The 25,749-nt window shown below is 43.1% G+C and overlaps 2 protein-coding genes across 4 annotated transcripts; one reads left to right on the top strand and one right to left on the bottom strand.

Moving 5' to 3' along the window:
- Positions 1–9,528: 9,528 nt before the first annotated feature.
- Positions 9,529–19,558, bottom strand: SARAF (store-operated calcium entry associated regulatory factor). Of its 3 annotated transcripts, none has more exons than XM_075149531.1 (6): positions 19,423–19,558; positions 18,765–18,940; positions 17,144–17,534; positions 14,037–14,145; positions 11,982–12,100; positions 9,529–11,457 (listed from the first exon to the last, which is right to left on the bottom strand). In XM_075149531.1, the coding sequence occupies exons 1-6, from the start codon at positions 19,502–19,504 to the stop codon at positions 11,432–11,434; spliced, it is 903 nt and encodes a 300-aa protein (XP_075005632.1). In that variant the 5' UTR covers positions 19,505–19,558; the 3' UTR covers positions 9,529–11,431. The 3 variants fall into 3 exon arrangements, with proteins under 3 accessions (XP_075005632.1, XP_075005633.1, XP_075005634.1); XM_075149532.1 differs by having other exon boundaries at positions 14,037–14,142; XM_075149533.1 differs by lacking the exons at positions 9,529–11,457; positions 11,982–12,100; positions 14,037–14,145 and adding an exon at positions 15,230–16,062.
- A 136-nt stretch (positions 19,559–19,694) lies between these two features.
- LEPROTL1 (leptin receptor overlapping transcript like 1) lies at positions 19,695–24,489 on the top strand. Its single transcript, XM_075149528.1, has 4 exons — positions 19,695–19,927; positions 20,384–20,459; positions 21,822–22,008; positions 23,082–24,489. The coding sequence occupies exons 1-4, from the start codon at positions 19,912–19,914 to the stop codon at positions 23,196–23,198; spliced, it is 396 nt and encodes a 131-aa protein (XP_075005629.1). The 5' UTR covers positions 19,695–19,911; the 3' UTR covers positions 23,199–24,489.
- The last annotated feature ends 1,260 nt before the right edge of the window (positions 24,490–25,749 follow it).

Here is a 25,749-nt window from a genome sequence, read left to right as displayed (position 1 = left end):
AGGCTTCTCTGAAAGCACCACTATTAATGTTATCTTAATAGTATTTTAATGTTTATCACTTCAACAGAGATCTCTTTCGCCTTTCAGAAACCAGTTTGACCAGATTTCTCAACTTTTGTACTCTGCAAGTATGCCAACTTGCTGTAACTGTCTATGTTAGTGTTGTAAAAATGTCTTTATGGTTGCAGTGTTCTAAATTACTTAAATATTAATTGCTTCACTGCTAGGAAAACAGACCCTACAAGCACTTGCTTTAAAGATACAATGTAGGCTCTACTGAACTTCTAAAAAGCTATTCAGAACATTACAGGGTATATACACTTTGCAATACTGTGCTCTGAGAGGACTCTCTTTCAGTGCTAGTGGAGAAAAAGCATTGCAGCCTGGCTTAAAAAAGGTCTCCATTTGTTTTGTTTTGCGTCATTTGCTACTTATAAAACATCTCGTGTTTGAAGGTCAGAATGGGACAAAATTTCAAGCCCTATGCATCATCACTTGTATTTCATAAATTCTGGTTTTAATGAAAAAGCTCTTTCTACAGCTTACAGAATACGCAGGTCTCATGATGACAGGAATCTAATCAATCATTTTTTTTCAAGTAGTCAGAAAAATTCTCTGACTGTAGCCATTCCACTGTGGCACCTCCTCCCTCCTTCCAACATGAAGGTTTCTGCATCCATGTGGTGAACACAATCAGTAAAACAACACATATTAAAACGACCTCTCCAAAAAGCTCCTCTTTGGTCAGCAGTGCCAGCTTATCCCACCTTGCAGGGTCAGTGGAAATGCCACGTTAGCTCTTCTGCCTAAAAATGAATGTAATGCAGGGTCAGTTTGTGGGAACGCCAGTTTACAGATGGCTATCTGGACTTAGCTACTCTTCTGAGCTCTTTCAGAAAAGCACACAGAATAGATTGCATTTGTAATGGTTTTGCTACCTGCTTAGGTAGCAGTGGGTACTGTGAAGGGGCAAACTTCAGTGAAGCCATAATTTCATACAGTACAAAATATCATGTTCAAATAAGGCAAAGACTCTTCAGATAAGTACTCACTAAAAGTAATTTTTTTACTCACAGGGCATTTCTCTACGAGCAATCAATCAGGTTTAAGATTTCTACCTATTTTTACGCAGCCTTTTCAAAATGTCTTTTGGCTTCTAACGTACGCCTGTTACCAACTGCTGTGGCCGTGATTTTACCAAGTGGCAAATCTGGCGTTCAGGCTGCCGCTGCCAGACCTCACCCACCACAGCCATCTGACTCAAAGCATGAACATGGCACACACACACATGAGTATTTGAGTCCCGTTCGGTTCAAGATGCTCTGAACAGTTAATTTTGTGCCATCAGACTTTACACAGCTCCCATTTCTGTGGCTGGGTTTCCAAATGATTTCAGGCCAGGGAAGGGAGAGCTGGTAGGTACCGAGTGCTGCGAAAAGGGTGCCTGCTCTCACATTTGCAGCTGGAAGCCATGCAGTTGGGTGTCAGGGCTAAGCCCATAGCCCCTCATCCTCTGCAGCAATTCCTGGCTTCTAAACCAGACAAATAAAGTTGACCAAGTAACTGTTTGGAGGGGAGGGCAATGTTGTCCTTGGACTTACAGTGCCGCAGCCTAAAGAGAGGTGCAGCTGCCGCACGTAAAACTGTGTTTAAAAGCCTTTCTCGTATGGAGGCAGAGGAGTTTGCACTGGTGTAACCAGATTTGGAGCAGTACATCTTTTGTCGCGGGTGATGGCAGGGTAGGGAACGGTGCACCTGTTTGACAACAGAATATGCAGTTGTATGGTGGGGCTCAGCTGAGCCCGGGTCCTCTACCTTGGTTTCCCCTTCATTCCCAGCAAGTCAAACTCCACGCTGCACATCTGCTCTCCTGCTGGGAAGAGTTTGGCTTATTCACCTCAGGTTCAGAAACTCCACCTAACTTTCCTAAATACCTCTGGGTTTAACCCGCAATCCTCTCGCTCCTGCTTCTCACCAGGCGTCCTGTGCCCACTGGCTTGGAAGTGTCAAACTCGGCCAAACCCATTTGGGACGTTCACCCCACCTTTAATTGAGTGCTTTCTTCCTCCGTTCCCTCCTTCACCAAGTCTTCGCCGTGTCTTCCCCAGCACAGGAGCCGCTGCCTGTTCTCGCACCTGCTGCAGCACAAGCGTGTCCTCTGACAACCAGGCAGCATTTAACCCTGTCTTTTACTCTCTGGAAGAGCTGTACCTTTCCAGTGCCAGGGACAAAAGAGGTCAGAGATTGGACAGTAGCGAGGGGAGGGTACCCCAAATCATGCAGTAAGACTGAAATACATCCAGCGTTAGGTGTAGAGAGGCAGTAAAAGTATCTTTGCCACTTGCTTCAGTGCATAGGTTTTTTTCCAGAAGACATGAGGATGCCATCTCATTGTATCAAGTCACTGTTCACTCCAGCCCAGCTTTCCAACCTTTGCTGTTTGCACCAGCGCAACTATACAGGGGGAAAAAAACTGAAAACATAGCCTAAATAAACATATAAACTATGTGTCCTTTCCACTTCGCCTCCAGTAATTGTTCAGTCAACAGAAACATCGTTTCACCAGCCTGAAATAATCCCTAAGAATCAGTGAAGTGTACGAGCATTTCCCAAGCACACTCTCTGCACGCTTCCCTGCAGTTGTACAGGCTTTTCCAAACGCTGAACTCTTGGTGATGCTGTGGCTTTCTGTGCCGGGAAAGCCGCACAGGGCAGGACACCCCCTTACCGGCTGGACAAAGGCCCCGAGGGTATTTTTTGCCTTTCTGGTCCCAGGGTAAGCTGTGGGGTTGCAGCACAGTTTCAAGAGAGGTTTCACTGACGCAGCCACACCAGTAACAATACTGGCTAATGCCCAGATTTAAGCGAGGCCTAACATTTCTTTTAAATATGGAAAATTCAGTGCTCTGTGCAGAGAAAATGTCTTTTCTATTGTCCCCCCCCTCTTTTTTTTTTTTTTTTTGAATGGGAAGCCAGGGAAAAAAAAAGCCCCAAACTGATAGCTCTCAGTAACAGCCGCCGCTCCAGCTCCACCGATGGACCTAGACGGGCAGTTCAGTCTCAAACCCCAGTTATGAGTGTCTCCCTGTTCACTCTTTTCTTTGTATCTCTGGGCTCATCTCGGACTAACAAAACTCTGCCCACAAGGTAAGAAAGGAACCGGAAAAACCGCATCCCACCCATGCCTGCAGGGCGATCCCTGCCCCCAGCCCTTTGTCTGGGGGCCCAGCAGGACGGGGATTTGTCTTACTGGGGGGATGCAGTGCCCAGTAAGATCGGTTTCCTCTCCCAGTCTGGGCTGGGCCCTGAGGCACTACTGCAGGGTAGGGAAATCGTGCCAGTCCCGTTAACTCTCCCCTTGCCAGCCAGCCGGCCCGCTCGGAGGCCTCGTCTGGGACAGATGCAGTTGTCTGAACTCAGTGGGCTTCGGTAGCAAGGCAAGTTGTTGGAAAAATAAGCTGAAAAAGCTTATTGAAGAAAAACAGTGAAGAAAAAACAAAACGCAAGCTCTGTTTCATGCTAATAAAAGATACTTCTCCCTACAGTTCTCACCTGGCTTATAAAAGTAGACTGCTATGGCAAGCAGAAGCTCCTGCAACCTCCCTGCCTTGGGTGGAAATGCAGACTAGTGCACTGAGATTTTATTTGCTAAGATCTATGAGGTTTGTTAAGATCTATGAGATCTTAAGATTTATCTTCTGTAGATCTAGATGTTATGTGGCCACACTAATATAGCACACGCTGTAATATAGCACAGACTACAGCTCCATCTCTTGAAACGCAAATGAAATATTTAACAATTGGCTTTTTGTTTATTTAGGATGTTCAACAAAAATGTCCAAAATGTTACTATGCCTTTTCTCCTGATTTCAGTGGGAAATCAGGCCACTTACTGAGATGAAAGAATGTGGATTTTGTTTCATCATCAAAAATCTTAACTTTAATGTTTCATGCACAAACTTTCCTGGAAGACAGGTAATAATGTTACCTGCCCTCATATGGCACCTTGAAAAATTAACACTTGTTTAGCAGTCTTGTCGGCAAAGTGTAAAGTTGTCTGAATGCAGTAAGGGTAACTTCTTATTCAAATCATTGGTCTAACAGAAATGCTGAATAAAGGGGTGCCAGGTATTGTAACTTTATTGTTAAGTTTGGTCTACAGTTACACTTTCTGCAAATAATATATATTGGGACAGGAATGCAAAATACCCATGCTCTTCTCTCCTTCCACCTATGTCAGCAAAAACTCTAGTGCAATTACAGGTATGCTGTTTGCAGAATTTCAGTAAACTGGACTGGGAAAAGCACTTTTCAGGTAGCATTACCTTCCTGTACTAGGAGGTTGTGCTAGTAAATAAGGATGTAAAAGCTGTCATACTGCCTCGGAGGAAAGCTCTGTCCACCCCAAGTCTGACAGAAGCCGTTAACACCTTCTGCTTCTGGAATTCAAGATCTAGGGATTTCTGAGCCAGAAGTCACATAATGGCTGTCACTGATCCGTTTACTTTCTGAGAAATTGCCTAATCCTTTCCATTTCATGTTTGGTTTTGGCCTTTACAAGTCCAGTAAAGGAGTTTCATAAACCAAACAGAGGGCCTGTATTTTGAGGTGTGTGTATCTCTGAGCTGGCAAGATTGTGAAAATGTATGGTTAGGCCATACATTTGGGAGGAGAGAAAGAGAACGGCAGGGATGGCCTGACCTGGCAGCTGAATGTATACAGTGTCCTCATAAACCAAGTGCAGGCTGGGGGATGCAGCTCTGTAGCGTGCACAGAGCACAAGAACACCCTCCAGTATGTCTTCTGGCTTCACCAGAGCATCCTACATCATTTTTCAAAGATCTTTATTGCCGACCATCCCTTCCCCTTGCTTCATTTGTCATTTCAGGGCATGAAACATTCCTGTAGCTCAGCTGTCTTCCTGGGCCTCTCCTGACGTGCTGTCCAAAGGTCATCAAATACAATCTTCCCTCACCCACAGCCTCTTGGCTTGGAGGTCGGCCAAGCTGAGGCTAAGTGGTAGCACTCATTGCTCCACGAGGCCTCTCAGGTGCTTGAGCAAACAAAGACTGGAGAGGAGCAGATGCCTCGGTAGCACGTTCAGGCCAGAAACACTCACCGGTTCCTGTCTGGGACTCCTTGCTCTCCCCTGCTCTTCTCAGGTTGAATGCTGTTGGAGATGGCTCACGTGTTTTCCCTGATGGTTCCCTCAGCTACTGCAGAAAGTTCTGTTTCTCAGTTATGCCCAAAGCAGCTTTGCAATGTAAAACCCAAAAAAAATCCAAACCCTAATTTCTCTTTAGCAGCCGCATGGCTGAGCTAAAGGGAATGTATTAGTACCTCGGATAAAACTGGATTACTTGATTCAAGTGTGGTCTTCCTCTCATCACTTATGTTTGCACTGTTTGAGCTCTATACACATTCACTTAGTTACAGCCTAATCTCCAGCTCCTTATTACAAAGGAAATAAATCCTTCCACCTGTTATGAAGGAGAGCACGTAGAATTAACCAGCCAAGCTTGCCAAGAGAGAATCAAACTGCACTGTGACCCAGGGGGCCTGGCTGGCTTTCTAATAGTCATGATGAGGACACAGGATTTGCCTACCTAAGGAAAATAGCACTTCACTGCTGACAGTAGGTGTCAGCAGCACATGACAATTGGTGCTGACCAGGATCTCCTTGAACTCGAAAGCAAAGAACAACTTTCTGAGCTGTTTCAGCCCTACTTTGAGCTTGATTTTGACCTGAATTTCAGAAAGAGCACAGATTACTGTTTCTGTGTATGCTGCAACCACATGAATTTCTGATCTAACTTCACTTGTTACTGCTACCAATTCTTTACAAGCAGTGTATCAAACTACAAAGGACCTCAAACAGGTCTGACTTTATTGAACACCAAACTTGTTACAGTTCTAAGTCTCCCACTCTTGCTGGAGTGGTGCAGAAAGCACTGGTGGTGTTCAAATCCACAGCAATAATAAAGTACTCCTCCTCCTGGAAAAAGAATGCTGATAAACTATTCCCAGTGTGAAGTTCAGCTCTGCAAAGTTGTTCCATCTCAACATTTTACCTACATTCATTACACTTTTTTCTTTTTTCCTTTTTCCCCTCAACCATAATTGTTTTCTGTCCATTAAAGCAGATGTGATGCATTTACAGCTGCTAAATGACATGAAAATGACTACAGGAGTTGACTGGGAGATGAATAACTCCCGTTACTCAGCAGCAGCAAAAGTTATTTTGGATTGCTCGTAACTCTAGTGCTGCCTCAATAAATACATCCCCACGTGCTGACTACAAGGGCACAGGGGCTAGCAGGGGCCATGATCTCAGGGCTATGATCTCAAGGCCAAGTCTCAGAGGATCCTGTACAATGACATCTGAATATAGTTGTAGAGCAAAGACTGCACAAGAGTCTCAGTGCCAGGGAAGTCAAGGCAAATCCAGTAAATGAGCAAAAATTCCCTGCGCGGTAACTCAAGAGAACCTGGTCTTTAAGCAGATGGTGATTTGTCTCTACCAAACTTCACAGTGGATAGTTTGAAGACTGAATTACGCTATGGCTGAGATGATCCTCAGAGCAAAAGCTGTCGCTACATATCACTGATAATTGCCCTCAGGACTTCTTTAGAGATGCAGGATGAAACTTTCAAGCCCAGTAAAATAATCCTGATACAACTGCTGTTAGAGCTGCCTAGGATTTCCTGCTGTTGTGTGAGAAGAGCGAGCAGACATACCGAGAGAAAGGCTCCACTTGCAAGCCTGCCTTCGGCTAGTGCAGGTGTAAACTTGCTACCCTTCCTCATGCTTGCTTGCTACCCTTTCCATTTCTGGCCTTCTCAGTTCATTCCAAGACACGCTGCAGTGGGAAAGAAACATGGATGCAGGGCCAAGTCCCCCTTCTTGTGCTTGACGCTAGCACTGTGGCATTTTCAGAAGCATCTGATATCTTTAAACATACATCTACCTACAGGATTTGCAATGGCATGTCTGTGGAGTGGCTGAGCTAGCACATCCTAGGCCAGCTTCCTGGTTACACTAGTACAGGTCTTCATCATTCCTAAGGTAGGATGGAGAGGATGTTTTCAGGTCTTCTCCACGCTGCCAGTTCACCAGTCCTTACCCTGCTCCAGTCACCAGCTGCCCATAGTGTACTCTTGACAAAAATGCTCAGTCAGAAGGCTGAAAAAAGTTCTTTTTGCAGACATACTGCCTACAAAGGTCAATTCACAGCCTGACAGTTTGCTCCCTTGACTTCATCTCAATCTACTCCAGCCATTCCCAGCTCATCATACTTTTTGCAAGTGCTTGTCACTTCCTTACTGAAGAAACATTGACACTCAGCAGGAACAGAGGGAAGTATAAGATGGAAGACAGTGGGAGATAAGAAATACAGGCCACAAAGGGAGACTGCTGATTATTTTCATTAGCACTGGCAAAACACAGCTGCAATAGAAAAGGAGATGTCAGAGAGTGAAAACTACTGTAGTCAGGAAACATGATATTGGGAAAGCAAGAGAATGGGCTGCAGAGGAAGGTTTCAGCAAAATATGCTGCGTGATATGGAGCCTCTCCCAAGCAGCACTTAACCCTGAACTGCCCCAATAGGTATAGAAGGAGAACAAGGGACCTAACAATATGTTTCCTTACACACAAGACAACAGCATCGTCTGTTGGTATAGACTGCATCTCCATGAGTTTGTTTTTTTTAATTTATTTTTGTGGTGCTCATATACTTGAGTTTGGAGGCAGCTGGGCTATTTCTGTACCAGAATCACTGGTCAGTAAGTACTCTGGAAACATTAAGAACTAATACTAATTTGCTTTACTAAGGAGAGAAAAATACAACACTTGTAATTGGTGCTAAGTGGACAACAGTCTACATACAAATACTGCATTTTCAGCTTTTAGATGGCTGTGTGGGCAGGCATCGCTTGCTACTTTATTCCAGCAATTTCTCTGTGCAACAACTCCTAGTGCTGGAAATTGTGCCACCTGGCTTATTTTCCCTTTTGGAACTTAGTGATGTAAAGTGATGATCATGGAAGATTCCCCCCCTCCCCCCCCCCAAAAAAAAAAACCAAAAAAACCCAAAAAAACCCAAAAAAACCCCAAACAAACCCAGCATACTATTTTGCCTTGCTGGTAAGTCTAACACACACCTTGCACCCAGGAAAAGAGCAAGTTGCATAGCATGACAGTCTGCAGAACTAGCCAAAATCTGACCTGGGAGTTGAGTCACAAGACAGAGTGGCACAGAGAAAGCTTATCTCTGTGCATCTTTTTCTCTTTCATCACATGCTTCAGGGCAAGTCAGCTGTAAAACCAAGAGTTTCATTCCTGTAATGAGCTTTCGCTTTGTGTGAGGATGTAAGCCATCTCAGAGTACGAGCAGAACTAGTCCCAGGTGCCAAGTAGAACTCCAATTATCCTACAACAGCATTTAACAGTTTAAGCATTTACATATGCCTTGCAACTATGAAGTTGCTGTGAAGATGCTGTCAAAACCCTGTCCAGGAGCAGAAGGAAGACTAGGACCTTCCAGATCAGATGTTCAGGAAGGAAGCTCAAGGTCTCTCACAAGTATGAGCTCTAAACTACCTTCCACAAGTTCTTTTCATTCAGGAACCTCACCAACATCCTTGATCTTTGATCAAGGGAACTTTGATACCAGAATTTGCAGGCCTCCGTTTAACCTTACAGTACTACTGCCAAGAAGTTGAACTGCCTCTATCTGTAGGCCGTGTCTCTGTTCAGCAGTGACACACTCCGAGTATAAGAAGCAGATCTGTCAGCTGCTATCCCAGGGTAGAATTCTGCTATATCCACAAGCGGGAACAGCAGCAGTGATTGTAACTTCTTTTGAAAGGTTCAGCTAATCACCTTGTAAAACCAGGAACTTGCCAATGTAATGGAGCTTTTCTACAGACTCAGAAACCTTGATTTACAAGAAATCCTTCATTTCTTTACATGGTTCAGTATTTTGTTATTGAAAATCCAATCAATAAAATAACTCTATTCCCAGTATTGTTTTATTTTGTTTCAACAAAATATACAGCTTACCAGCTCTGCATCTGGGGGTAAAGGCTGTTATTACACCAGCTGGGAAGTTGATGATGACACATAGCCAACGCTGAAAAACAGACAGCGCCATCCCTGCAGGCCTCAAGATAGTGCTTTAAAGACAAAAGTACCCTTTATTCACTTATTTCATTACCTTATCAAAGGGAAGGGGAAAAACATCCTACAAACATATTCGGAAACTATGGTAATTCATCAGGTTTATGTATCAAAACACATTTCATGCAGAAACTGTAAATACAAATGAAAACGTTGTCTAAAACATTTTATAACACATCATAATTTGAGAGCAAACTTCAGCTTCAAACTACCCAAACAGTTAGCAAAAATCGTTTCATCGTTATGTAATTAGTTGGCAAAGAGAGTATTGACTGCGACAAGTTTCAACCTGAATACACTTAGAAATAAGTAAAACCTCCACATTTAAAATACATTATTTTCCTATATTTGGTCAAAAAGATGAAGATTTATCAAACACTTTTCCTCATAGAAGGTAAAACTTTCTAATAGGCCAACAGTAAGATCTTTGCCATTTCCCTGCTTTCTAGGGTGATAGAGCAGGCCGCTAATGAAGATATATATCTTCCCCTAATCCTCAAGCAGCTCTGAGCAGCAAGCCACTATTTCATTCTCAAGTTATCAATTTTATCACGATTCCCATGTTTTTTCCCAAGCACAAGTTCTACACTTTTTCATAGCTTCTGTGACTTCTTGAAGATTTCCATGTTTTGTTGTTTTTTTTTTTGTTGCTTTAACATTAAACTGAGGCATTACCATTTGAGCCAATTACTTCTTGTACTTGTGAATGGACATAGTTGCTTTTTATGAGTAACGCTGAAGTCACTTTCCTAGACTAACCATACCTGCTAAATCTCTTTGTGGAGATGCAGCCTGTATCAGCAAAACAGTGCTTGCTTTTGCTGTAATAGTTTACATCAATTCCCAGACACAGTATTTTCACAAGGATGAAAACTATGCTTCTCAGAGTGCTGCCAGCATAGAAAAGCTGTGCACACACACACACACTTCTAAGCTGTATTAGGATAGCCTCTGGAGAAGGCCTGGTGGACAAGCAGACCATTTTTTTGTCTTCCCCTCTGCCCACCTCCCTGCCCAATCCCCAGAAATTTCTCTGGTTCTTTTTTCAGCAATGCCTCTCCCAGGGCACAGTCAATCACAGGAGAACTATATGACACTTCTCAGAGCCCCAAAATATCATTACAGAACCAAGCAAGGCCTCTCTGCTTCCCACTCTTGACAGCACTTTGGTTTTAAGAAGTACATTTGGGAAAGTTTACATCCCATTAGACATTCAACTTCCTTTCTTTGCTTAGTCTCAAGGCCTGCTATGTTCTAGAGATACCACCAGCTTTGGATTAAGAATGCTCCCTTCCCTTTTGCAATGAGCACCTTTGGTTTACTGTGTCCTGGACAGGTCACCTAGCAGGACAGACAGGGGCTGAGATAAAAGCCAGTTCACATCAGAAATTTCCATAGCATTGCTAACATCCACCATAAAAAGAAAAGTCTGGAGCCTCAATGTGGGTAGTGTGTCTGTAGCCACCAGAATTTAAATGACCTCAGTCTTCCAGAAAAAGGTCCAAATTAGAGAAGGACCATCTTGTCTCATTTCAGGTTATTTATTATTTTTTTCATAATTTATACACAAAATCCCCCAGGTTTGCACAGCCACTTGGATAAACCTTAAAACATGGAGTGTCCTCGAATCTGCAAATTTTCACTCCAATAGTCACATAGCACAGAAACAAACATTAATATAATGTTAGTCTCTCTCTCTCTCGTTTTGCTCTTTCCACTAAACAATACCCATCTAAGTAGCTGATTGCACTTACAGTAATGTTCACATGGATTTTGCAAAGACAAACAAAAGTAGCTTCAAAGAGCAGTAACCCTTAGATATCAGGTGGATTACACACTAGGCCTTTCAGATGCTGGACCACCAAGAAAAACTCAGAAATTCTGGATTAAATGAAATTAAGGCCAGAACATGAGTAAGCTACTTGCTTTGAAAATCTGGTAAAGCTACCATTGCCATAATCCCTCAAGTATAGACAGATATATAGGCACTGGAACATCATTCTTCTTAACTTGGATGAGTTTATTTTGTATCTTATGAGAAGCTGTTGTGAAACAGTGGATGTTCCAGTACCTGTAATACCCTAAACAAGAGGGAGAGTTCACATTTCCTCAGGGAAAGAGAGGAATTCTTTGCCTAGTCCTCTTCACACCTCTTCTCATATTCACTTCTGAAGCCTACTACTAATAAAGAAAGTGATAGCACACAGGAAGATTTAGTTCAATCACTGAGATGTAATAACGTCAAGGATTTCATCTTCGTTTTGTGCCCCCAAAGCCTGCAAAGGAGAAAAAAAAAAGTGTCAGCTCCACCACAGCCTTTCCACTGGGCTCTCCCCAGTTCTAAAAAGGCTAACGGTGGTAAGTGAGACGAGTTAAACATATTCACATAAAGTAGAACAGCAAACAACTGTTGAGCTGACTGGCCTGAAAAATATTCTATTCTTGCAGATTAGACAACCTGCTTTCTACAAATAAACCGTATTTGTACATGTTTGCACATGTTTGCTAGAGAAGGGCACGTGTAGCGCACACCAAATGGGAAAGCCTTAAACTAATGCACCTTGCAGATGACGACAAACCCAGTGCTGGTGGTACCACGCCCATCGTAGGCCTGTGGGGAGTTTCACGCCCCACAACGCTGCCCCACTTCCATAGGAAACAGAAGTACAGGACATTGTTACATGCCCACCTGTACCAAGTGGTAAAATAAAACAAAGAATGCTCCTCAACTAACATCTGTGTATTTTTGATTGGTCAAAGTCTCTCGAGCTTCAGGAGATTAAAAGGTCTTTTGCCTTACCAGAAGCAGTTCTTGTTCCTGAACTGCTACCTTGTGTGGAATTGCTTGACTGCCCATTCATGGGAGGTGCAGCTGTGGGATCTGTCCACATACTGTAATACGGGGAACGTGGCTGTGCTCTGATGAGAAACAGAGTAGAAGAAAGGCTTCATTAGTGCCCTTATGAAAAATTAAGGAATTACCATGCCGAACAACAAGGGGACTGCATCTCTGAGGGAAAACTGTAAGCAGGCAGTTGTTTCAAAGGTGGAAATCTTCCTATTGAATACAATTAACATATATGTTGATAGCAAGGATATCCAGTGTTGTCACAATAATATCAGTAGACTTCCAAAAGGAAGTCAAACCTCATTCTTCAGGATAAGCAATTCTAACAATTGCCAGTAAGGAAATTTTTCCCTCTGAAATTCTGTCAGACAAGAAAGTAGATTTGACATCTGAAGTTTAAATGCATTGTGGCAACATCTACGTCCCAGCCATGTAACGCAAAAGAAAACATCCTTCTGTTCTGTTAACTATCTTGAAAAGGCTGTATCAATAAGACTAACACATTATGACCTTTGACTCGCTGATTTAAATTACTTGCTTCTATGGATATGGAATTTCCTGCTGTTTTACTAGCTAGATTTACAAATAGCTATCTCACACCAGCATTTTCAGGCACATCATTTCAAATGACTGAAAAAAAAAAATAGTGGACCAAGGACTGTTTTAAAGGAAAAGAAGCCCAAGTTAGAAGGCTTGTTCATGTATTTGGACTTAAATATTCAGTCAGGCCTCTAATCTTGAACAATAAGAGGAGGCTACTGAAATGGGGGTGGTGGTGGAAATCAAGGAATGAACCTGTATGTAGATAATACATAAATACAATGCTTAAACACAAGGGTCATGTATTTAAGACTTAAGAAGTATCAAGTCAATAAAACCTTTAACACTTATACCTTTTAAGAATTCTTAGCAGGGTTAATGTAATAGAACAAGATATGACCTTTCAACCTCTAAAGCTCTACTCAAAGTAGAATTTATAGACAATTTCTATTGTTGATGGCATCACTGTCCCAGTTTCACCTTACTTGACCCTATGACATCAAGACTGCACATTGGATACTTTAGAAATTCTCTTATGTCCCAAGTTTTTACTTCCTTAATGAAGAGACAATCCTGATAAAGCTTCTGTCACTACCAAAAAACTTTACAATGGAGGAAGATGTTTTAACACACTCCTGTCCACATGATCTGTTACTCCCAAACTTTCAATATATAAACACATATGTGGTTATATTTATAATGCATTCCTACAGGATTAGACTTGATACACATGCAGTTATTTGATAAATAGAGGAAACTGCTTGGGCTCTAAAGATTTCCTGCAGGAGCCACCTAGTTTCTCTACTGAAGTCTAAAATGGCAGCAATTGCTCCCTTTCAACTGTTTATCTAAAAATGATGCATTTTAAATGTTTAAAAGTGTTTAGCCAATATGACCAGCAGATGTTTACTCCAGCACTGAAACTGCTTTTGAATGCTCTTTGCGTTACATTTTTCCAAAATGCAACTTACATGTGACCTACAAATTCTTTGGAAAACCACACCTCTTGGATTTCCACACATGGGCCATTCGGAGGCTGTTTAATCTGACCACACTGAGTATCACAGAAGAGCAGCTGCCATCCAGACTGACTTTAGGAAAGATGACACTAATACAAGAGGCCTATCCACAGATGGTTTTATGCTTAATATTATTATCTGTGTTTTAAGGCAGTCTGCAGATGGATGTTTAAATGCTCATTTTAAATTTGCAGGCCATCATGCCAGGTCAGAGTAACCAGCTAAAGCAGGATGAAGTACCTCAGTCCTCTCAATTCTTCTTCCCCAGAAACATGTTTAAAACATCTCTGCTGCTGGAGCTATAGATTGCTCCTCAAAATTGTTCTAGAGGTAGGATTTTATAGCTTGAATGATACAGGCCTGAAAGCTTAGAAACAATGTAAACATAGTATATGGCATACCCCCTGAAAGCTTAAATACTTAAAATCTGATTGCATGCATATTTTACCTGTGACTGCCAGCCAAGTAGCCTAGCAAGCCTCCTGCTCCTAATCCAGTCCAAAATCCTGGTCCTGAATTGGTTCCGTGACTGGAATGAGTCTCAAAGCTGTTGCCTTCTTAAACAAAATGAAAATGGAAAACATATCACTTAATGGCACCTAATCCTCAGGCCAGCTGTTGCAACAAGACTCTCCTCTGTCAAAGATAATGGAAAATTAGACTATAAACAACTCCTGATTTCAGTAGATTTTGATCAAGTTTATCTTGAAAGGCCTCACAGTTTGGAAAGCAGGAAAAAACATAGAAAATTAGAAAATTAGCTTCCACTCAATCTCACAGCCAGAAGCAGACGCAGGAACAGAAATCAAGTACATGAGACCAAAGAGTGAACTAACCATTAAGACATGCTGCTTCTAATCTCACTCAAAACAGCTGCACTTTTTAAGTAACAGTGGCTCAGTCTAATGGCTCACATTACTTTCTATTGTTTCTGGTAATTCTAGTTGGGTATTTGTTATCAAAAGACATGCTAACTGCAATCACATTGCAATGTTTTTTATTATGCATGAGTCACCATTGACAAATACCTTGATGAAACTGCAAGCGTATCGAGTGGGTTGTGGGGGTAGGAGAGTCACAGAATTTTCACCTACATAACATGAGGTTCTGACTCAGAACCAAATGTCTTCCATTTAGAAACAAAAAGAGAAGATGCAAAACCAAAGTAGAATGATTTTCTTGTCTAGAGAAAAACAAGGCTGCAAGAACAAGCTCAACCACAGGTTTAACACGCAAGGAAGCGTAAAAGCCAAGGACTGAAGATTATAGTCTCCCTGAAATATGCCCACCTAAACAAGTGGACCAGAGATTTTGTGTGTAAAAGTTATACAGGGCCTGGTTTGTCTTCAAGTTGGTGTGGATTGTTTGAAGTCATGGAAGATTAAAAAACAATGGATTTGATATTGAATTTCATTTTGAATGCATTGGGAGAAAGACAAACTCTCATTGGGATGATATACCCATTAAACTATGCTGATTTGGAACAACAACAACAACAAAAAGTACTTCATTTACTGTAAAAACAATGTTAATCAGGGAGAGGAACCAACTCACTTGTTCAAAAACACCATGGCTGAACACTGACTCAGAAAACTGAGTCATTTTTTGTTGAAATATCTAGAGTAAACATTAAGGATCATGTCAAACCACTAACAAAGAAAAAGCAGAATTTAATTAAGATAGGCTAGCTAAACAAGTTTCACAGGATGCATTCTGCATGTTAAGGGGATTTAAAATGAGGCAAATTAAATATTAACAGCAATAAGTGAATGACACTGCTTTTCATTACCATCCAGATTTTCAAAGACTAATACATTCCTGGAACGCATGGACATACACACTCAGAGATGAGCTTTTGCTCCGCTGCTAAAATTTAAGGCAGATACTAAAGGCATGAAGTAGCATAACCATTTTTAAGCTGGCCCCACATTCAAGAGGTTTCCTCCTTACACTGTCTGAAATCTAAGGAGAAATCATTGACAGTCATTATTAAAAATGCCATAAGTTAAGCCTTAAATGGCTCCCAACATGCATTTTAAGTGTCTCAGTTTTCAGTATTAATCAAGAAAACATTTTCAAGGCCCTACCCTTGCCAGATTTCAGACTCCTGCAATGAAAAATGCGTTGGTGCAATTAATTGACAAGGAACGGGACAGAAAGTAACCCTTCACTCTGTTTTGCCTGTGCCCAGTACGACAGAGCCCTGTCTTATGACCAGGGCTCTTAGTAACTACCACGGTAACACCAGTGGCAAGCGGCATGTACGCACACAGTCTGATGCACACGCAGCATAGACATACTGTCTGAAGTCTGAAATAACTACAATTTGGAAAGCCACTAGTACTACAGAAGCAGAAGCCCTTTAATTTTCTGCTGCAGGTACAGCTGAAAGTTTCTGCTGCTCATGCCCTGCACGAGGGTATCCAAAAGAGTTGTACTGGCACCCTCTGTTGGCCGAGTGGCTTGAGCCAAACCTGGAAGAAAGCATTAGCAAGCGTTACTAACATACAAGCTTTTGACTAAGCAAATATAATCCTTGCTATTTATTTACTTGATAGAACCCCTTCTCCATCTCACAAAAAAAAAGAAAAAAAGAAATGGAGATTATGAAATTTGTCAGAATATAATCTGAGATCCAATGCTGTGAGCATTTCACATGTTGACAGGGTTTAATGAGTTGGTCACACACCAGATGAGTAACATTTATTTTCCTTAGACACTATGACTGTCTAAGGCAGTTCATTTATTAAGTAACAAAAGTAATCTGTTTCTGGGAAAATAAAAAGTGCATCTTTTCCTAGCAGCAGGCTTGTCACTGCTTATACGATTTCCAACTTCAGGTGAAAGGCATCACGTGAGATTCAGGTCCTGCACCTCTAGTATAGTTCACAGACACTGTTCTCTGCTCTGGGAACCAAACCTTTCAACCACTGGGACTACACTGAAGTATCTGTTAAACAGAGGACTGGTACCTGATTCTCAACTCTATCAACTGTTCTGTGAATGAAATCAGGGGTTTCAGCCCAACGGCTGAAAGAACTTTCTGGAAAATTTCAAAGCGCTTCTTTGGCATGAGTTTGTTTCTGCCTGCATGAGATTATCCTCTCTTCCAGATTACTTATGAAAATTATTCTTCCCTTTCACGATCCTCGTATTTCACAGAGTATGAAAAGGACATTTCCAGAGTGTGGGGAGATGGATTTTCAAAGGTCTCATGTTTCTTGAAGTATCTGAACTTAGGTATCACCTGTAACTGTAAATGACACGTATTTGGAGGGGGGGGGAGTAGTTTCTAAATCAATAATTCAGGACAGCAGTCCCACCTCCCAATTCAAATTTGACTGTATAAATTTGAAAGCCTGTGGGAAACCAAGTTCTTATTTTCACTTTGGAACAAAGAACAGAATGCAAAGCTGGCTGCAGGCTCCGCAGCCAATTCCGCAGAGTCAACTGCCAATGTATTGGTTTTAAGTCTAACCCACCTGCACTTACTGCGGATCAAACAGTACAATTCTGCTTGCTCTTTTGAGTACTGTAAATGGCTCGGAGCCCTACCTGTGAAGCTGGACTTAAAACCAGGAGGAGGGGGTGCCTGCTGACTCTGCCAGGAAGGCCTAGTGAATCCATCACTGTCACCAAAACTCGGCTGAGGCTGTTGGTTACTGAGGAAGAACTTGTATACTCCAAAAGCAAGGACCAGAAGAACAATTACAACAATTGCTCCAGCACCAGAATCAGAAGAATCCTTCCTTGACTGATAATAGCCAGATCCAAAGCTTCCAGAGTTCTTCACTTTCCTTTCACCTTCATCAGTCAGCTCTAGCCTGAACAGCAAACTACAGGAGCCTCTTAAGATGTAGGGATCATCCGGATAATCGTAGCCTTCACAGCTCACTTCAATCTGTCCAAAACGGTAGGTATTTTCCAAGTCTGCTTTGCACTGCCACTGAAAAAATGAATACAAAGTAAAACCTCCTGCTCCAGAGACGAAAATACTTGTCTGCTTCCCCAAATATGCTCTGAAATAAAGCTGTAATTGCTAACAAATCATCTAAAAGGCCACAGGGTAAGACATCTCTGAGCGCTGTTATTCCGAAAAGGACTAAGAATTTGAAATTAACTAAGAATTTTTTTTTAAATCCTAAAAGTTTAAAAATCTGATCTTTCAGAACATAGAAGTGTTACAACTCTGGAAGATTTTGTTTTTCTTCACTGAACAGGTTTTTCAAGTATCCCTTCGTTAGGTATAGGAATACTTCTAAAAATAACCTGTACCCTGTGCAACAGTTGTTTAATAAATGCCTGTGCCCTGTAAACTGGATGGCAGCTACAAAAAAATAGTATGAAAGCCTGAAGTCCAGTGCACCTGATTCCATTATGTCCACACAGAAATCAAAAGAAATTGGGACAGACATCATTAGGCATTCATATGCAACACTTAGCAATCCAATTGCAATTCTGCTGTTGAATATGTGTGGATTCCTCAGTCTCACGTTTCCTTGAAGTATCTGAACTTAGGTATCACCTCTAACTGCAAATGACACGTATTTTGAAGAGGAAAAAAAAAGAGTAGTTTCTAAATTAATAATTCAGGACAGCAGTCCAACCTCCCAATTCAAATTTGACTGTACTTTTACAATACTGTATCAGTTTTAACAATTATCTTCAGCCTTGATTCCTGGTTAGGTAATAACTAACAGAACAGAAATACATGACTATTTACTGATTAGTACTGATGTACTAACATGCAAGAGGAAGTCATGTAAGTCTGAAATTTAGTTTTTAAAAGGTAGAGCTGAAGTAATGCAAATATTTATAGCCTTTTCTACTCTAAGAATTGGAAATCCGCACAGCAATACCAAAGCAAGAGCATCCTCAAGGGTTCACAAGAGTTTGATTTTATAAACTCGAGCAACATTTTAATTAAAACCAGTGAAGGTTTGCTATGCAGTGTTTTAACATTACAGCCTTCAGGAGTATTTCAAAGATATACCTACAGTCGTTCTAGAAAATCCAAACCCACGAAGTATTTGGGTTAAGCTTTAGTTGTCAAAGTTCCGCTAACAAAAAGCGAACTGAACTGACACCATAGCCTGTTACTCTTTTCTCCTTCAGAAATTACCAAGTCTGGGGGAAGATGATTTAATTAAACGTTTAACAAGTTTTAAACAGTTACCTGTACATCATAGCCATCCCAGCCTTTGTTGTAACACTGAACAACCTCAGGGACACGGGAACATCCAGCGGTGCCTCCCGTGCACTGTAACTGAGGGACTGCAGCTGTCCGCCGGGATGTGGTGTACTGACCTCTGTGGAGAGTGAGTGCCTGTACCTCCCTCAGCAGAACCCTCCCTGCAACAGGTAGCACAACGGTCAACGTCTGTCCAGACGCGTTGCCCTTAGCCACAGGGGCTTCCTTTCAGGAACGGGCTGACAATGCAAAGGACGCAATAGCGTGCTTCTTCAAGAGGCAAAGCTCTAAGAAGCATCGGAGTCCACCAGTTGGGCAGAGTCCCCCATTTCCTGCGGACGGGCTACTCCTCTGAGGCGCACAACCACCACTGAGCGCACGGCGGGATTATCACTGCGACACAACCCGATTTAAAAGCAGCCCAAACCAAAAAGCCTTGCCGGCACAGGTCCCAGCACGCCCCCTCCCCCGTACCAGGCCGCCGCTAACGCAGCAGCGCTGCGCGGCGTTCGGGCGTGAGAAGCCGCCGCACTCCCGGCCCGCCGCCACCGTGAGGGGAGAAGCGGAAGGGGCAGCTGAGGGGCTCGAGGCTCCTTCAGCTGGGGGGGCCTCGCGAAGACACACCCAGCCCCACGAATCTCACCCGGCTGGTCCCAGCACCGCGCGGGGCCCGCGGCAGCGCAGAGGAGGAGCAAGAAGAGCGCGGACGCCATAACAGCCGCCATGACAGCTCTAAGGTGAGTCAACCCTCTCCTCCGGGCACAGCGCCTCTCATTGGCTGACTCTAACGGAAGGGGAGGGGCACGAGGGCGCATGCGCACTGCGGCACTGCCCTGAAGCCCCGCCCTAGTAGCCATCAGGGCCAATGGGCGGCGAGGGAGCGGTGGGTCGCAGGAGAGCGTGCGCTTGTTCTGAGTGGCGGCGCGGCAGCTTCCCGCGCTTCGGGAAGGGGGCGGAGCTGGCGCCGTGGGGCCTTCACGCGCGCAGCATGTAGAGCGCGTCATGTGGCTGGAGCGGGCGGGGCGCGCTCGGCGCCTGCGCGCTCCACTCCCGGAAGCGGCTCCGGGCGGCGCCAGTTCCGCTTCCCGCCGCGCGCCCCTCCGCCTGTGCGGCTCGCGGGACGGGCGGCGCCATGGCCGGCATCAAAGGTGCGCGGGGGGCGGGCGCGGAGCGGTTGCCCTGGCAACGGCGGCCCACCGGCGCGGCCGGGGCGGGGCGGGGCGGGCGGCCGGCCGTGTGCCCCCGCCCGTGGGTCCGCGGCCTTGCGGGAGGCCCGCCGGGCCGTGCGGGCGCGGGGCAGCTCTCGCAGGGAGGGGCGAGGAAGGGGCCGTGCGGCCCTCCTGGGGCGGGAGGGGCCGGCAGCCGCCGCGGGAGCCCGCGAGCCCCGCTCCGCCGGGGCTGCCCTGAGCCGCCCGCCGCCTCCAAAGAGGAGCTGGGCTGCCCGCCCTGCCAGCCCCGGGCTCGGGGCGGGGGGAAGCGGCGCCTGGCCCCAGCCTGGGCTCTCGCTGTGGCGGAGCCTCGGCCGCGCTTACTTGAAGGTGGTGGTCGGCGTTTGTACAGCGGGCGAGCCCTTCACCTGTTGTCGATTTGTGTTCTCCTTGCAGCCTTGATTAGCCTGTCCTTTGGGGGAGCCGTCGGACTCATGTTCTTGATGCTCGGATGTGCCCTTCCTCAGTACAAGTAACGTGCACTCTTCTTCCTCCTTTCTTTCTGCATGTCGGTGACTCCAGAAAAGTTTGGCTTTCAGGATGACGGACTGATAAGTCCTCTGTGTGTGGGAGGGGTTTTGGGTGGGTTTTTCGGCTTCAAAAGATTGGGATGGAAGAAAAGACCATCCGGGAGTTAATTCACCATAAAAGTGAAGGCAACAAACGTTAAATTACCGGGCCTGGCTGCAAACTGTTTCAGAACGCACTGTCCTAACGTGTCTCCAACAGTGTCCCTCTGTGGCTGGAGAGCAGGTGGCACCTCCTGAAGGAGACAGCGAGTGTGTGTTATCGGGGAAGCGTTTGCGTTTTCTCTGGCTACTTAGTGGCAGCTGGGCTGTCGGTGACTACGGGGGCTGTGTACTGCACCTGGCAATGCAGCCTCTGGAATAACTGCAGCTGCTGTTTGGGCTTTCGGTCCATTGATTCCTATCTCTTCGTTTCCAGGAGATACGAAGTAGCAGACCAAAAGTTCAGCAAGTTAGGCCTATGGCTTTCACCCTTTGCAAGTGAATGCTGACTTTACAGAAAATCTTTTAAATCGACTTATTTAGTGTTAAATAAATATCAAATATCCTGTTGATAGTCCTGTTAGTGGTTGTGAATTGCAGTTCTCTACATATATGACTAGCTTTCTTATGCCAGCTTGCTTTTGTTATAAAACCAGGGCTGGTGACAAACCCTTAGGAAGCAGATCATCGTGCAGTCACCCTTCAAGCTGCAGAAAAGTTTTATTGAAACAATGTGCAGCTGCATTGGTGTGTCCGAGAAATCTACTCTGGCGAGCTGCAAGCAATAAAAGAAAACGTTGCCAAATATGATGCTGTAATTTCTGTAGGTTTTTGTTGGTTGCGTTCAGATTTAAAAAAAAAAAAAGTCTCGGTGGCCCATGGCAGCTGAGTATTGGCTGAGAACAGCACTCTGTTCCATGTCTGTGCACTGAAAGCTTATGGGCAAAATGACATGAGGGCTCTACAAAGGTATCTCTGCTTTTTAACTTAAGAATTCTTAAGTAAAGCTGACAGGTTAAACTTAAGAGGTAAGCTCACCTTGTGAGGTGGCGTTAGATTTAGGCTTGCTTAGTGAAATCTTGCTTTACGAATATCCCGTTAGTGAGTTCTTTGCTGCTGCCGTTGAGGTCAGCTGAAGCCGCTCACAAACATGGTCTGTTGGATTAATGTCAGCTTGTTCCAAAGCGAAGGATTTGCTTTCTCTGGGCTTGTGTCTGTCTTTCCCGAATGTGGATGCTGGATGGGGAAAATGCCTTGCATTGATTTTGGGAAGAACAGGAAGTAAATCAAGGTAACTTTAACTTTTCTTTTCCTTTCTTTTTCAGCCAGTACTGGCCACTGTTTGTTCTGTTTTTTTACATCCTTTCTCCTATCCCGTACTGCATAGCAAGAAGATTAGTAGATGACACAGATGCTACAAGTAATGCCTGCAAGGAGCTAGCAATATTTCTTACGACAGGCATTGTTGTCTCAGCATTTGGGCTACCGATAGTGTTTGCAAGAGCAGGACTGGTTAGTAATATTTCAATCTATGATTTTTTTTTTTGCTAGAAAACTTTGTTCTTTATGTTTTTTTTACTGAAGGTAAAGCTCTCATGCACTAAGCAACTCTTATAAATATGTGCTTAAGATGCTTGTAGTGGAAACAGAATAAGAGTTCTTTTGGCAAGAAAAACTAATACTAGAAACGGAAGCATGGCAGAATGTCGTGATTGCCAATTGCTTCACGTGGTCATGGAATAAATCCTAACAGCCTATGTGCAATGCAGAGAAAACAAGATAGAAAATAGTGTGAAAACTTAACAGGCAAGTAACCAAATATGAAAGTGTATAGAATACTTTGAAGGCAATTTGTGGAATAGTTGGGCTAAAGAAGCATGAATAAACAAGGCATTTTTGTACTCACTGTAAATGATATGTGGTGTTATTTTTTAAACTTGCGCATTGTCATTACATCTTTCCCAGTATGCGGCTTTTTGCTAAAATCCTTTAAAAGATGACCTTGCTTGTGTGAATTTCAGAGAACACTCCTAAGTCAAAAAACATGGAGTGCACTTTCATAAAATCTCTTTGGGCAAGAACAGCTCAGATGGTCAGTTTGAATGCCTCACACCCTTTGAGTAGTCCACTTACTCTCCTTGGAAAACATTCATCTCCTTTTTTGTTACTGGGATATCTGCTGGCATTTTGAAGAGCTGCACCCTTAAATGTCTATTTAAAAAAGTCTTAAAGCATGGTTAGCAAGTATAGCTGGGCTGCAGATGTGTTTGATGCTGTTGCCTAGCTGTACTTTACCATTTTTGGATGTTACAGCAAAACAGCTGTGCCTGCTAGCCAGTGCTTTGAACATGGCTAGAAGAAACTTGCAGTGCTGCTTGGCTAACTGTGAATGGGTCGAGTCATTTTGGGTAAACCCACTCTTCTTGGCATAACCACAAATCATGAGATACCATGATTTGGTATCTTTTTTTTTGCGTCATGGAGCTGTTGCTGAACTTTGTCTAGAATGTGACATTAAGACGTTACCTTTTGTCTTGTCAGTATTCAGTTCAAAATGTGTCTAACTAAATTCCCCTTGTTCGCAGATTTACTGGGGCGCGTGTGCACTTGTTCTTACGGGGAATACAGTCATCTTTGCCACGATCCTAGGATTTTTCTTGGTCTTTGGCAGCAATGACGACTTCAGCTGGCAGCAGTGGTGAAAGGAAGATAAGAGAACTATCACAGGCATCTTGTCATGCAGTGGCCATCCATACAAACGAGGGAATGGGCAATAAAGAGAAGTAGCGTAGCAAGCCTCTTGAGCATTCTAGATGCTCCTTTTCACCTTGTTCATTCTGAGTGTACTACTGTTGCTGACAGGGTTTCTACATTTTTATGAAGTGGAGAGATGATTGATTTCATTTTTACCTATGGTATGTTTTTAGGTGCTCTCTTTGTTTAAAATTGTCATTCTTCTGTCTGGTGTTTATGTGAAGCTTTAAATCTGGAACAAGAACATTTAAACATGGTTTCAAAGAAGATTTAAAGTTGGGTGGTTTTTTTTTTTTTAAGCTAAGCATTAATACTATGTTTCAAAATAACTTTTTTTTATATAGTGATTAAGTTATATACAAGCTGAATGGACGTAAAAGATTGTGCGCCACCATTGTCAATTACCAGATCAATAGATTGTTGCTGTAATTTAGCAGAGGCAAGGCGGGGCGGGGAGTACCAGTTGCGGATTTTTCTTCTGCCCATACCTCAAACTGGGGGATGAATGTTGACAGCCTTCATTTCAGGAGAAGGCTGAGGAGCAGGTAGAGTTATTTGGGAGAAGTCCTAAATTTTAATACTGCTAGCACTTTTACCTGCTTTGTTATAAATTCTTGCGTGGATGTGACATTCAAATACTCTGTAAATGTATTGATGCTATGACATATGAAACTGAAATGTATTGTAGGGGAAGGGAAAATGATGTTTAAATTCCATTTTTTTAAAAAATATCTTTTGAACTCTTTCTATTTATAAGTATTGTATGGTTTTGAACTTTTATGTCAACTTTTTACCATAAAGATGGTAAAATGTTCATTTACGGAACTACTGGTCTGTGTTAATTTGAAGCATATACAAAGCTATTTCCTCCTTCCCCTTTTTAATTTATTTTATACATAGTATATATATATATAAAAAAAAATAAACCAGCTTTTCAAATGTAGATTAAAACTTTGTGTTAAACTTGCCTAAGAATGATTTCCCCTGTCCCTGTCCCCCCCGCCTCCCCCAATGCAGTTGAGGCATGACTTTTTTGGAAGTCACTGGCTGAACTGATTTCACTGACTGTTTTTAAGTTCTTATGCACTATCGGTTAATAAGATTTAATGTTATGTCTGTAACTGTAGCTTGTGTTCTGTAAGATTGCACATGTAGCTTCAAATACTTAAGACAAGTTTTCTGCATACCTCTCAATTGTCTGGATTTTTCATTTAAATAAATCTGCCATTAGACATTCCATCACGAGATAGTTGATGAGTGCCAGTTAACCAGATTTGATTGTACCACATGCAGTGATAAACTTGACCAAACATACTTCTAAACTATATTTTTGTTCAATTCTTTAAAAAAAGGTCTAGGAAACTTACTGTGCATAATTAAAAGCTGACAATTGCTTGGGTTTTGCTTAACAGTGGAGCAGTATGAAAAGGCACAGAATTGCAGGTCTTAGCTGTAGTATTTGTGCGCAGATGTAAACAAAGTATAAAGCTTGAATATTTGAAGTCTGATAGTAATGGTAGTCACTTACAGGATATGCTGAAGGAACGGATGCCAGCAGGTCGGGGCAGCAGGGGTGTGGCTACCTACAGGCACTGCTTTGTTAATGTCCTGTGTGTAAAATAAGAGCTCGATTTTATCCGTGCTGGTAGAGGAACAAATAGGTGTCAAGACCCTAGCGCAGAAGCCAGTCTATAGCAGATGTGCTTTCAGCCACAAGTGCGTGCCTCACCAGACTGCCTGCGGTGGTGATGTTCGGAGGTGCGTAAGGGCTGTAGAATCACTCCTTGCATCACCTTTTTCAGTGAGACTTCTGCATCCCTGCCCCCAGCACGACGGCTGCTTCGGAAAATCTTCCAAACCAGTGGCTAAATTTGCAGTCCTTTGCAGTCCTTGTGAAGGAAGAACGCTTGGGACTTGTACAAATCTTCTGAATCTGTTACCGACTCCTTTTTTGTGGTCAGGAACTGCGTTTTCTTTTTCGTTCCTGTGCTGCTAAGCCTTCTTCTCAATGTGCTGGTACTTTCTGGATCACTGGCCATAGAGTTGACCACGTATGTACTGGCAGTGCATTTTTTGTGCGTTAATTGCATCACAGCGTTACCTTCTTTTGCTTGCACACTGAGAACGTGCAGTATTGCTCTGATTTATGAGCTAGACACTTGAGAGGTGTGATCCTTCCATATAATACGTGCTGAGATAGCATTACCATCCTTCTAGAGGGAAAAACTTTGAACGATAAAAATTCTAAATAGCAATCGAGTTCTGTATGCTTAATCAAAAATACTCTAATAAAAGAGTATTTTATTTAAAGTATTAATTTTTTTTTTCTTTCTTCAATGTGATTGTCATTCCTGTTGAAGAGATGTCACCAGATTACTCAATAGTCCTTCAGAGTGAGTATTTGTGTCGTTTACCTGGGACTACTCTGTAAAAAGAGGCTCGATCATCCAGCGCTGTTCTAGTTGCACTGAGCTGGCTTTGCTGGTCGTATCTCACACC

The sequence above is a fragment of the Calonectris borealis genome, chromosome 4, assembly GCF_964195595.1.
Source record: "Calonectris borealis chromosome 4, bCalBor7.hap1.2, whole genome shotgun sequence".
Lineage (NCBI taxonomy): Eukaryota > Metazoa > Chordata > Aves > Procellariiformes > Procellariidae > Calonectris > Calonectris borealis.
Note: the sequence above shows the minus strand (reverse complement) of the source record. Positions and strands in the feature narration are given on the sequence as shown.

Coding starts and splice junctions, on each gene's coding strand:
- SARAF (XM_075149531.1), bottom strand. CDS start 19,504: ATGGCGGCTGTTATGGCGTCCGCGCTCTTCTTGCTCCTCCTCTGCGCT. Junction 14,146..17,143: donor TTTTAAGTCCAGCTTCACAG/GTAGGGCTCCGA, acceptor ATTTTGTTTAAG/AAGGCAACAGCTTTGAGACT. Junction 12,101..14,036: donor TACTTGGCTGGCAGTCACAG/GTAAAATATGCA, acceptor GTTTCTCATCAG/AGCACAGCCACGTTCCCCGT.
- LEPROTL1 (XM_075149528.1), top strand. Junction 20,460..21,821: donor TGTGCCCTTCCTCAGTACAA/GTAACGTGCACT, acceptor TTTCTTTTTCAG/CCAGTACTGGCCACTGTTTG. Junction 22,009..23,081: donor TGTTTGCAAGAGCAGGACTG/GTTAGTAATATT, acceptor CCTTGTTCGCAG/ATTTACTGGGGCGCGTGTGC.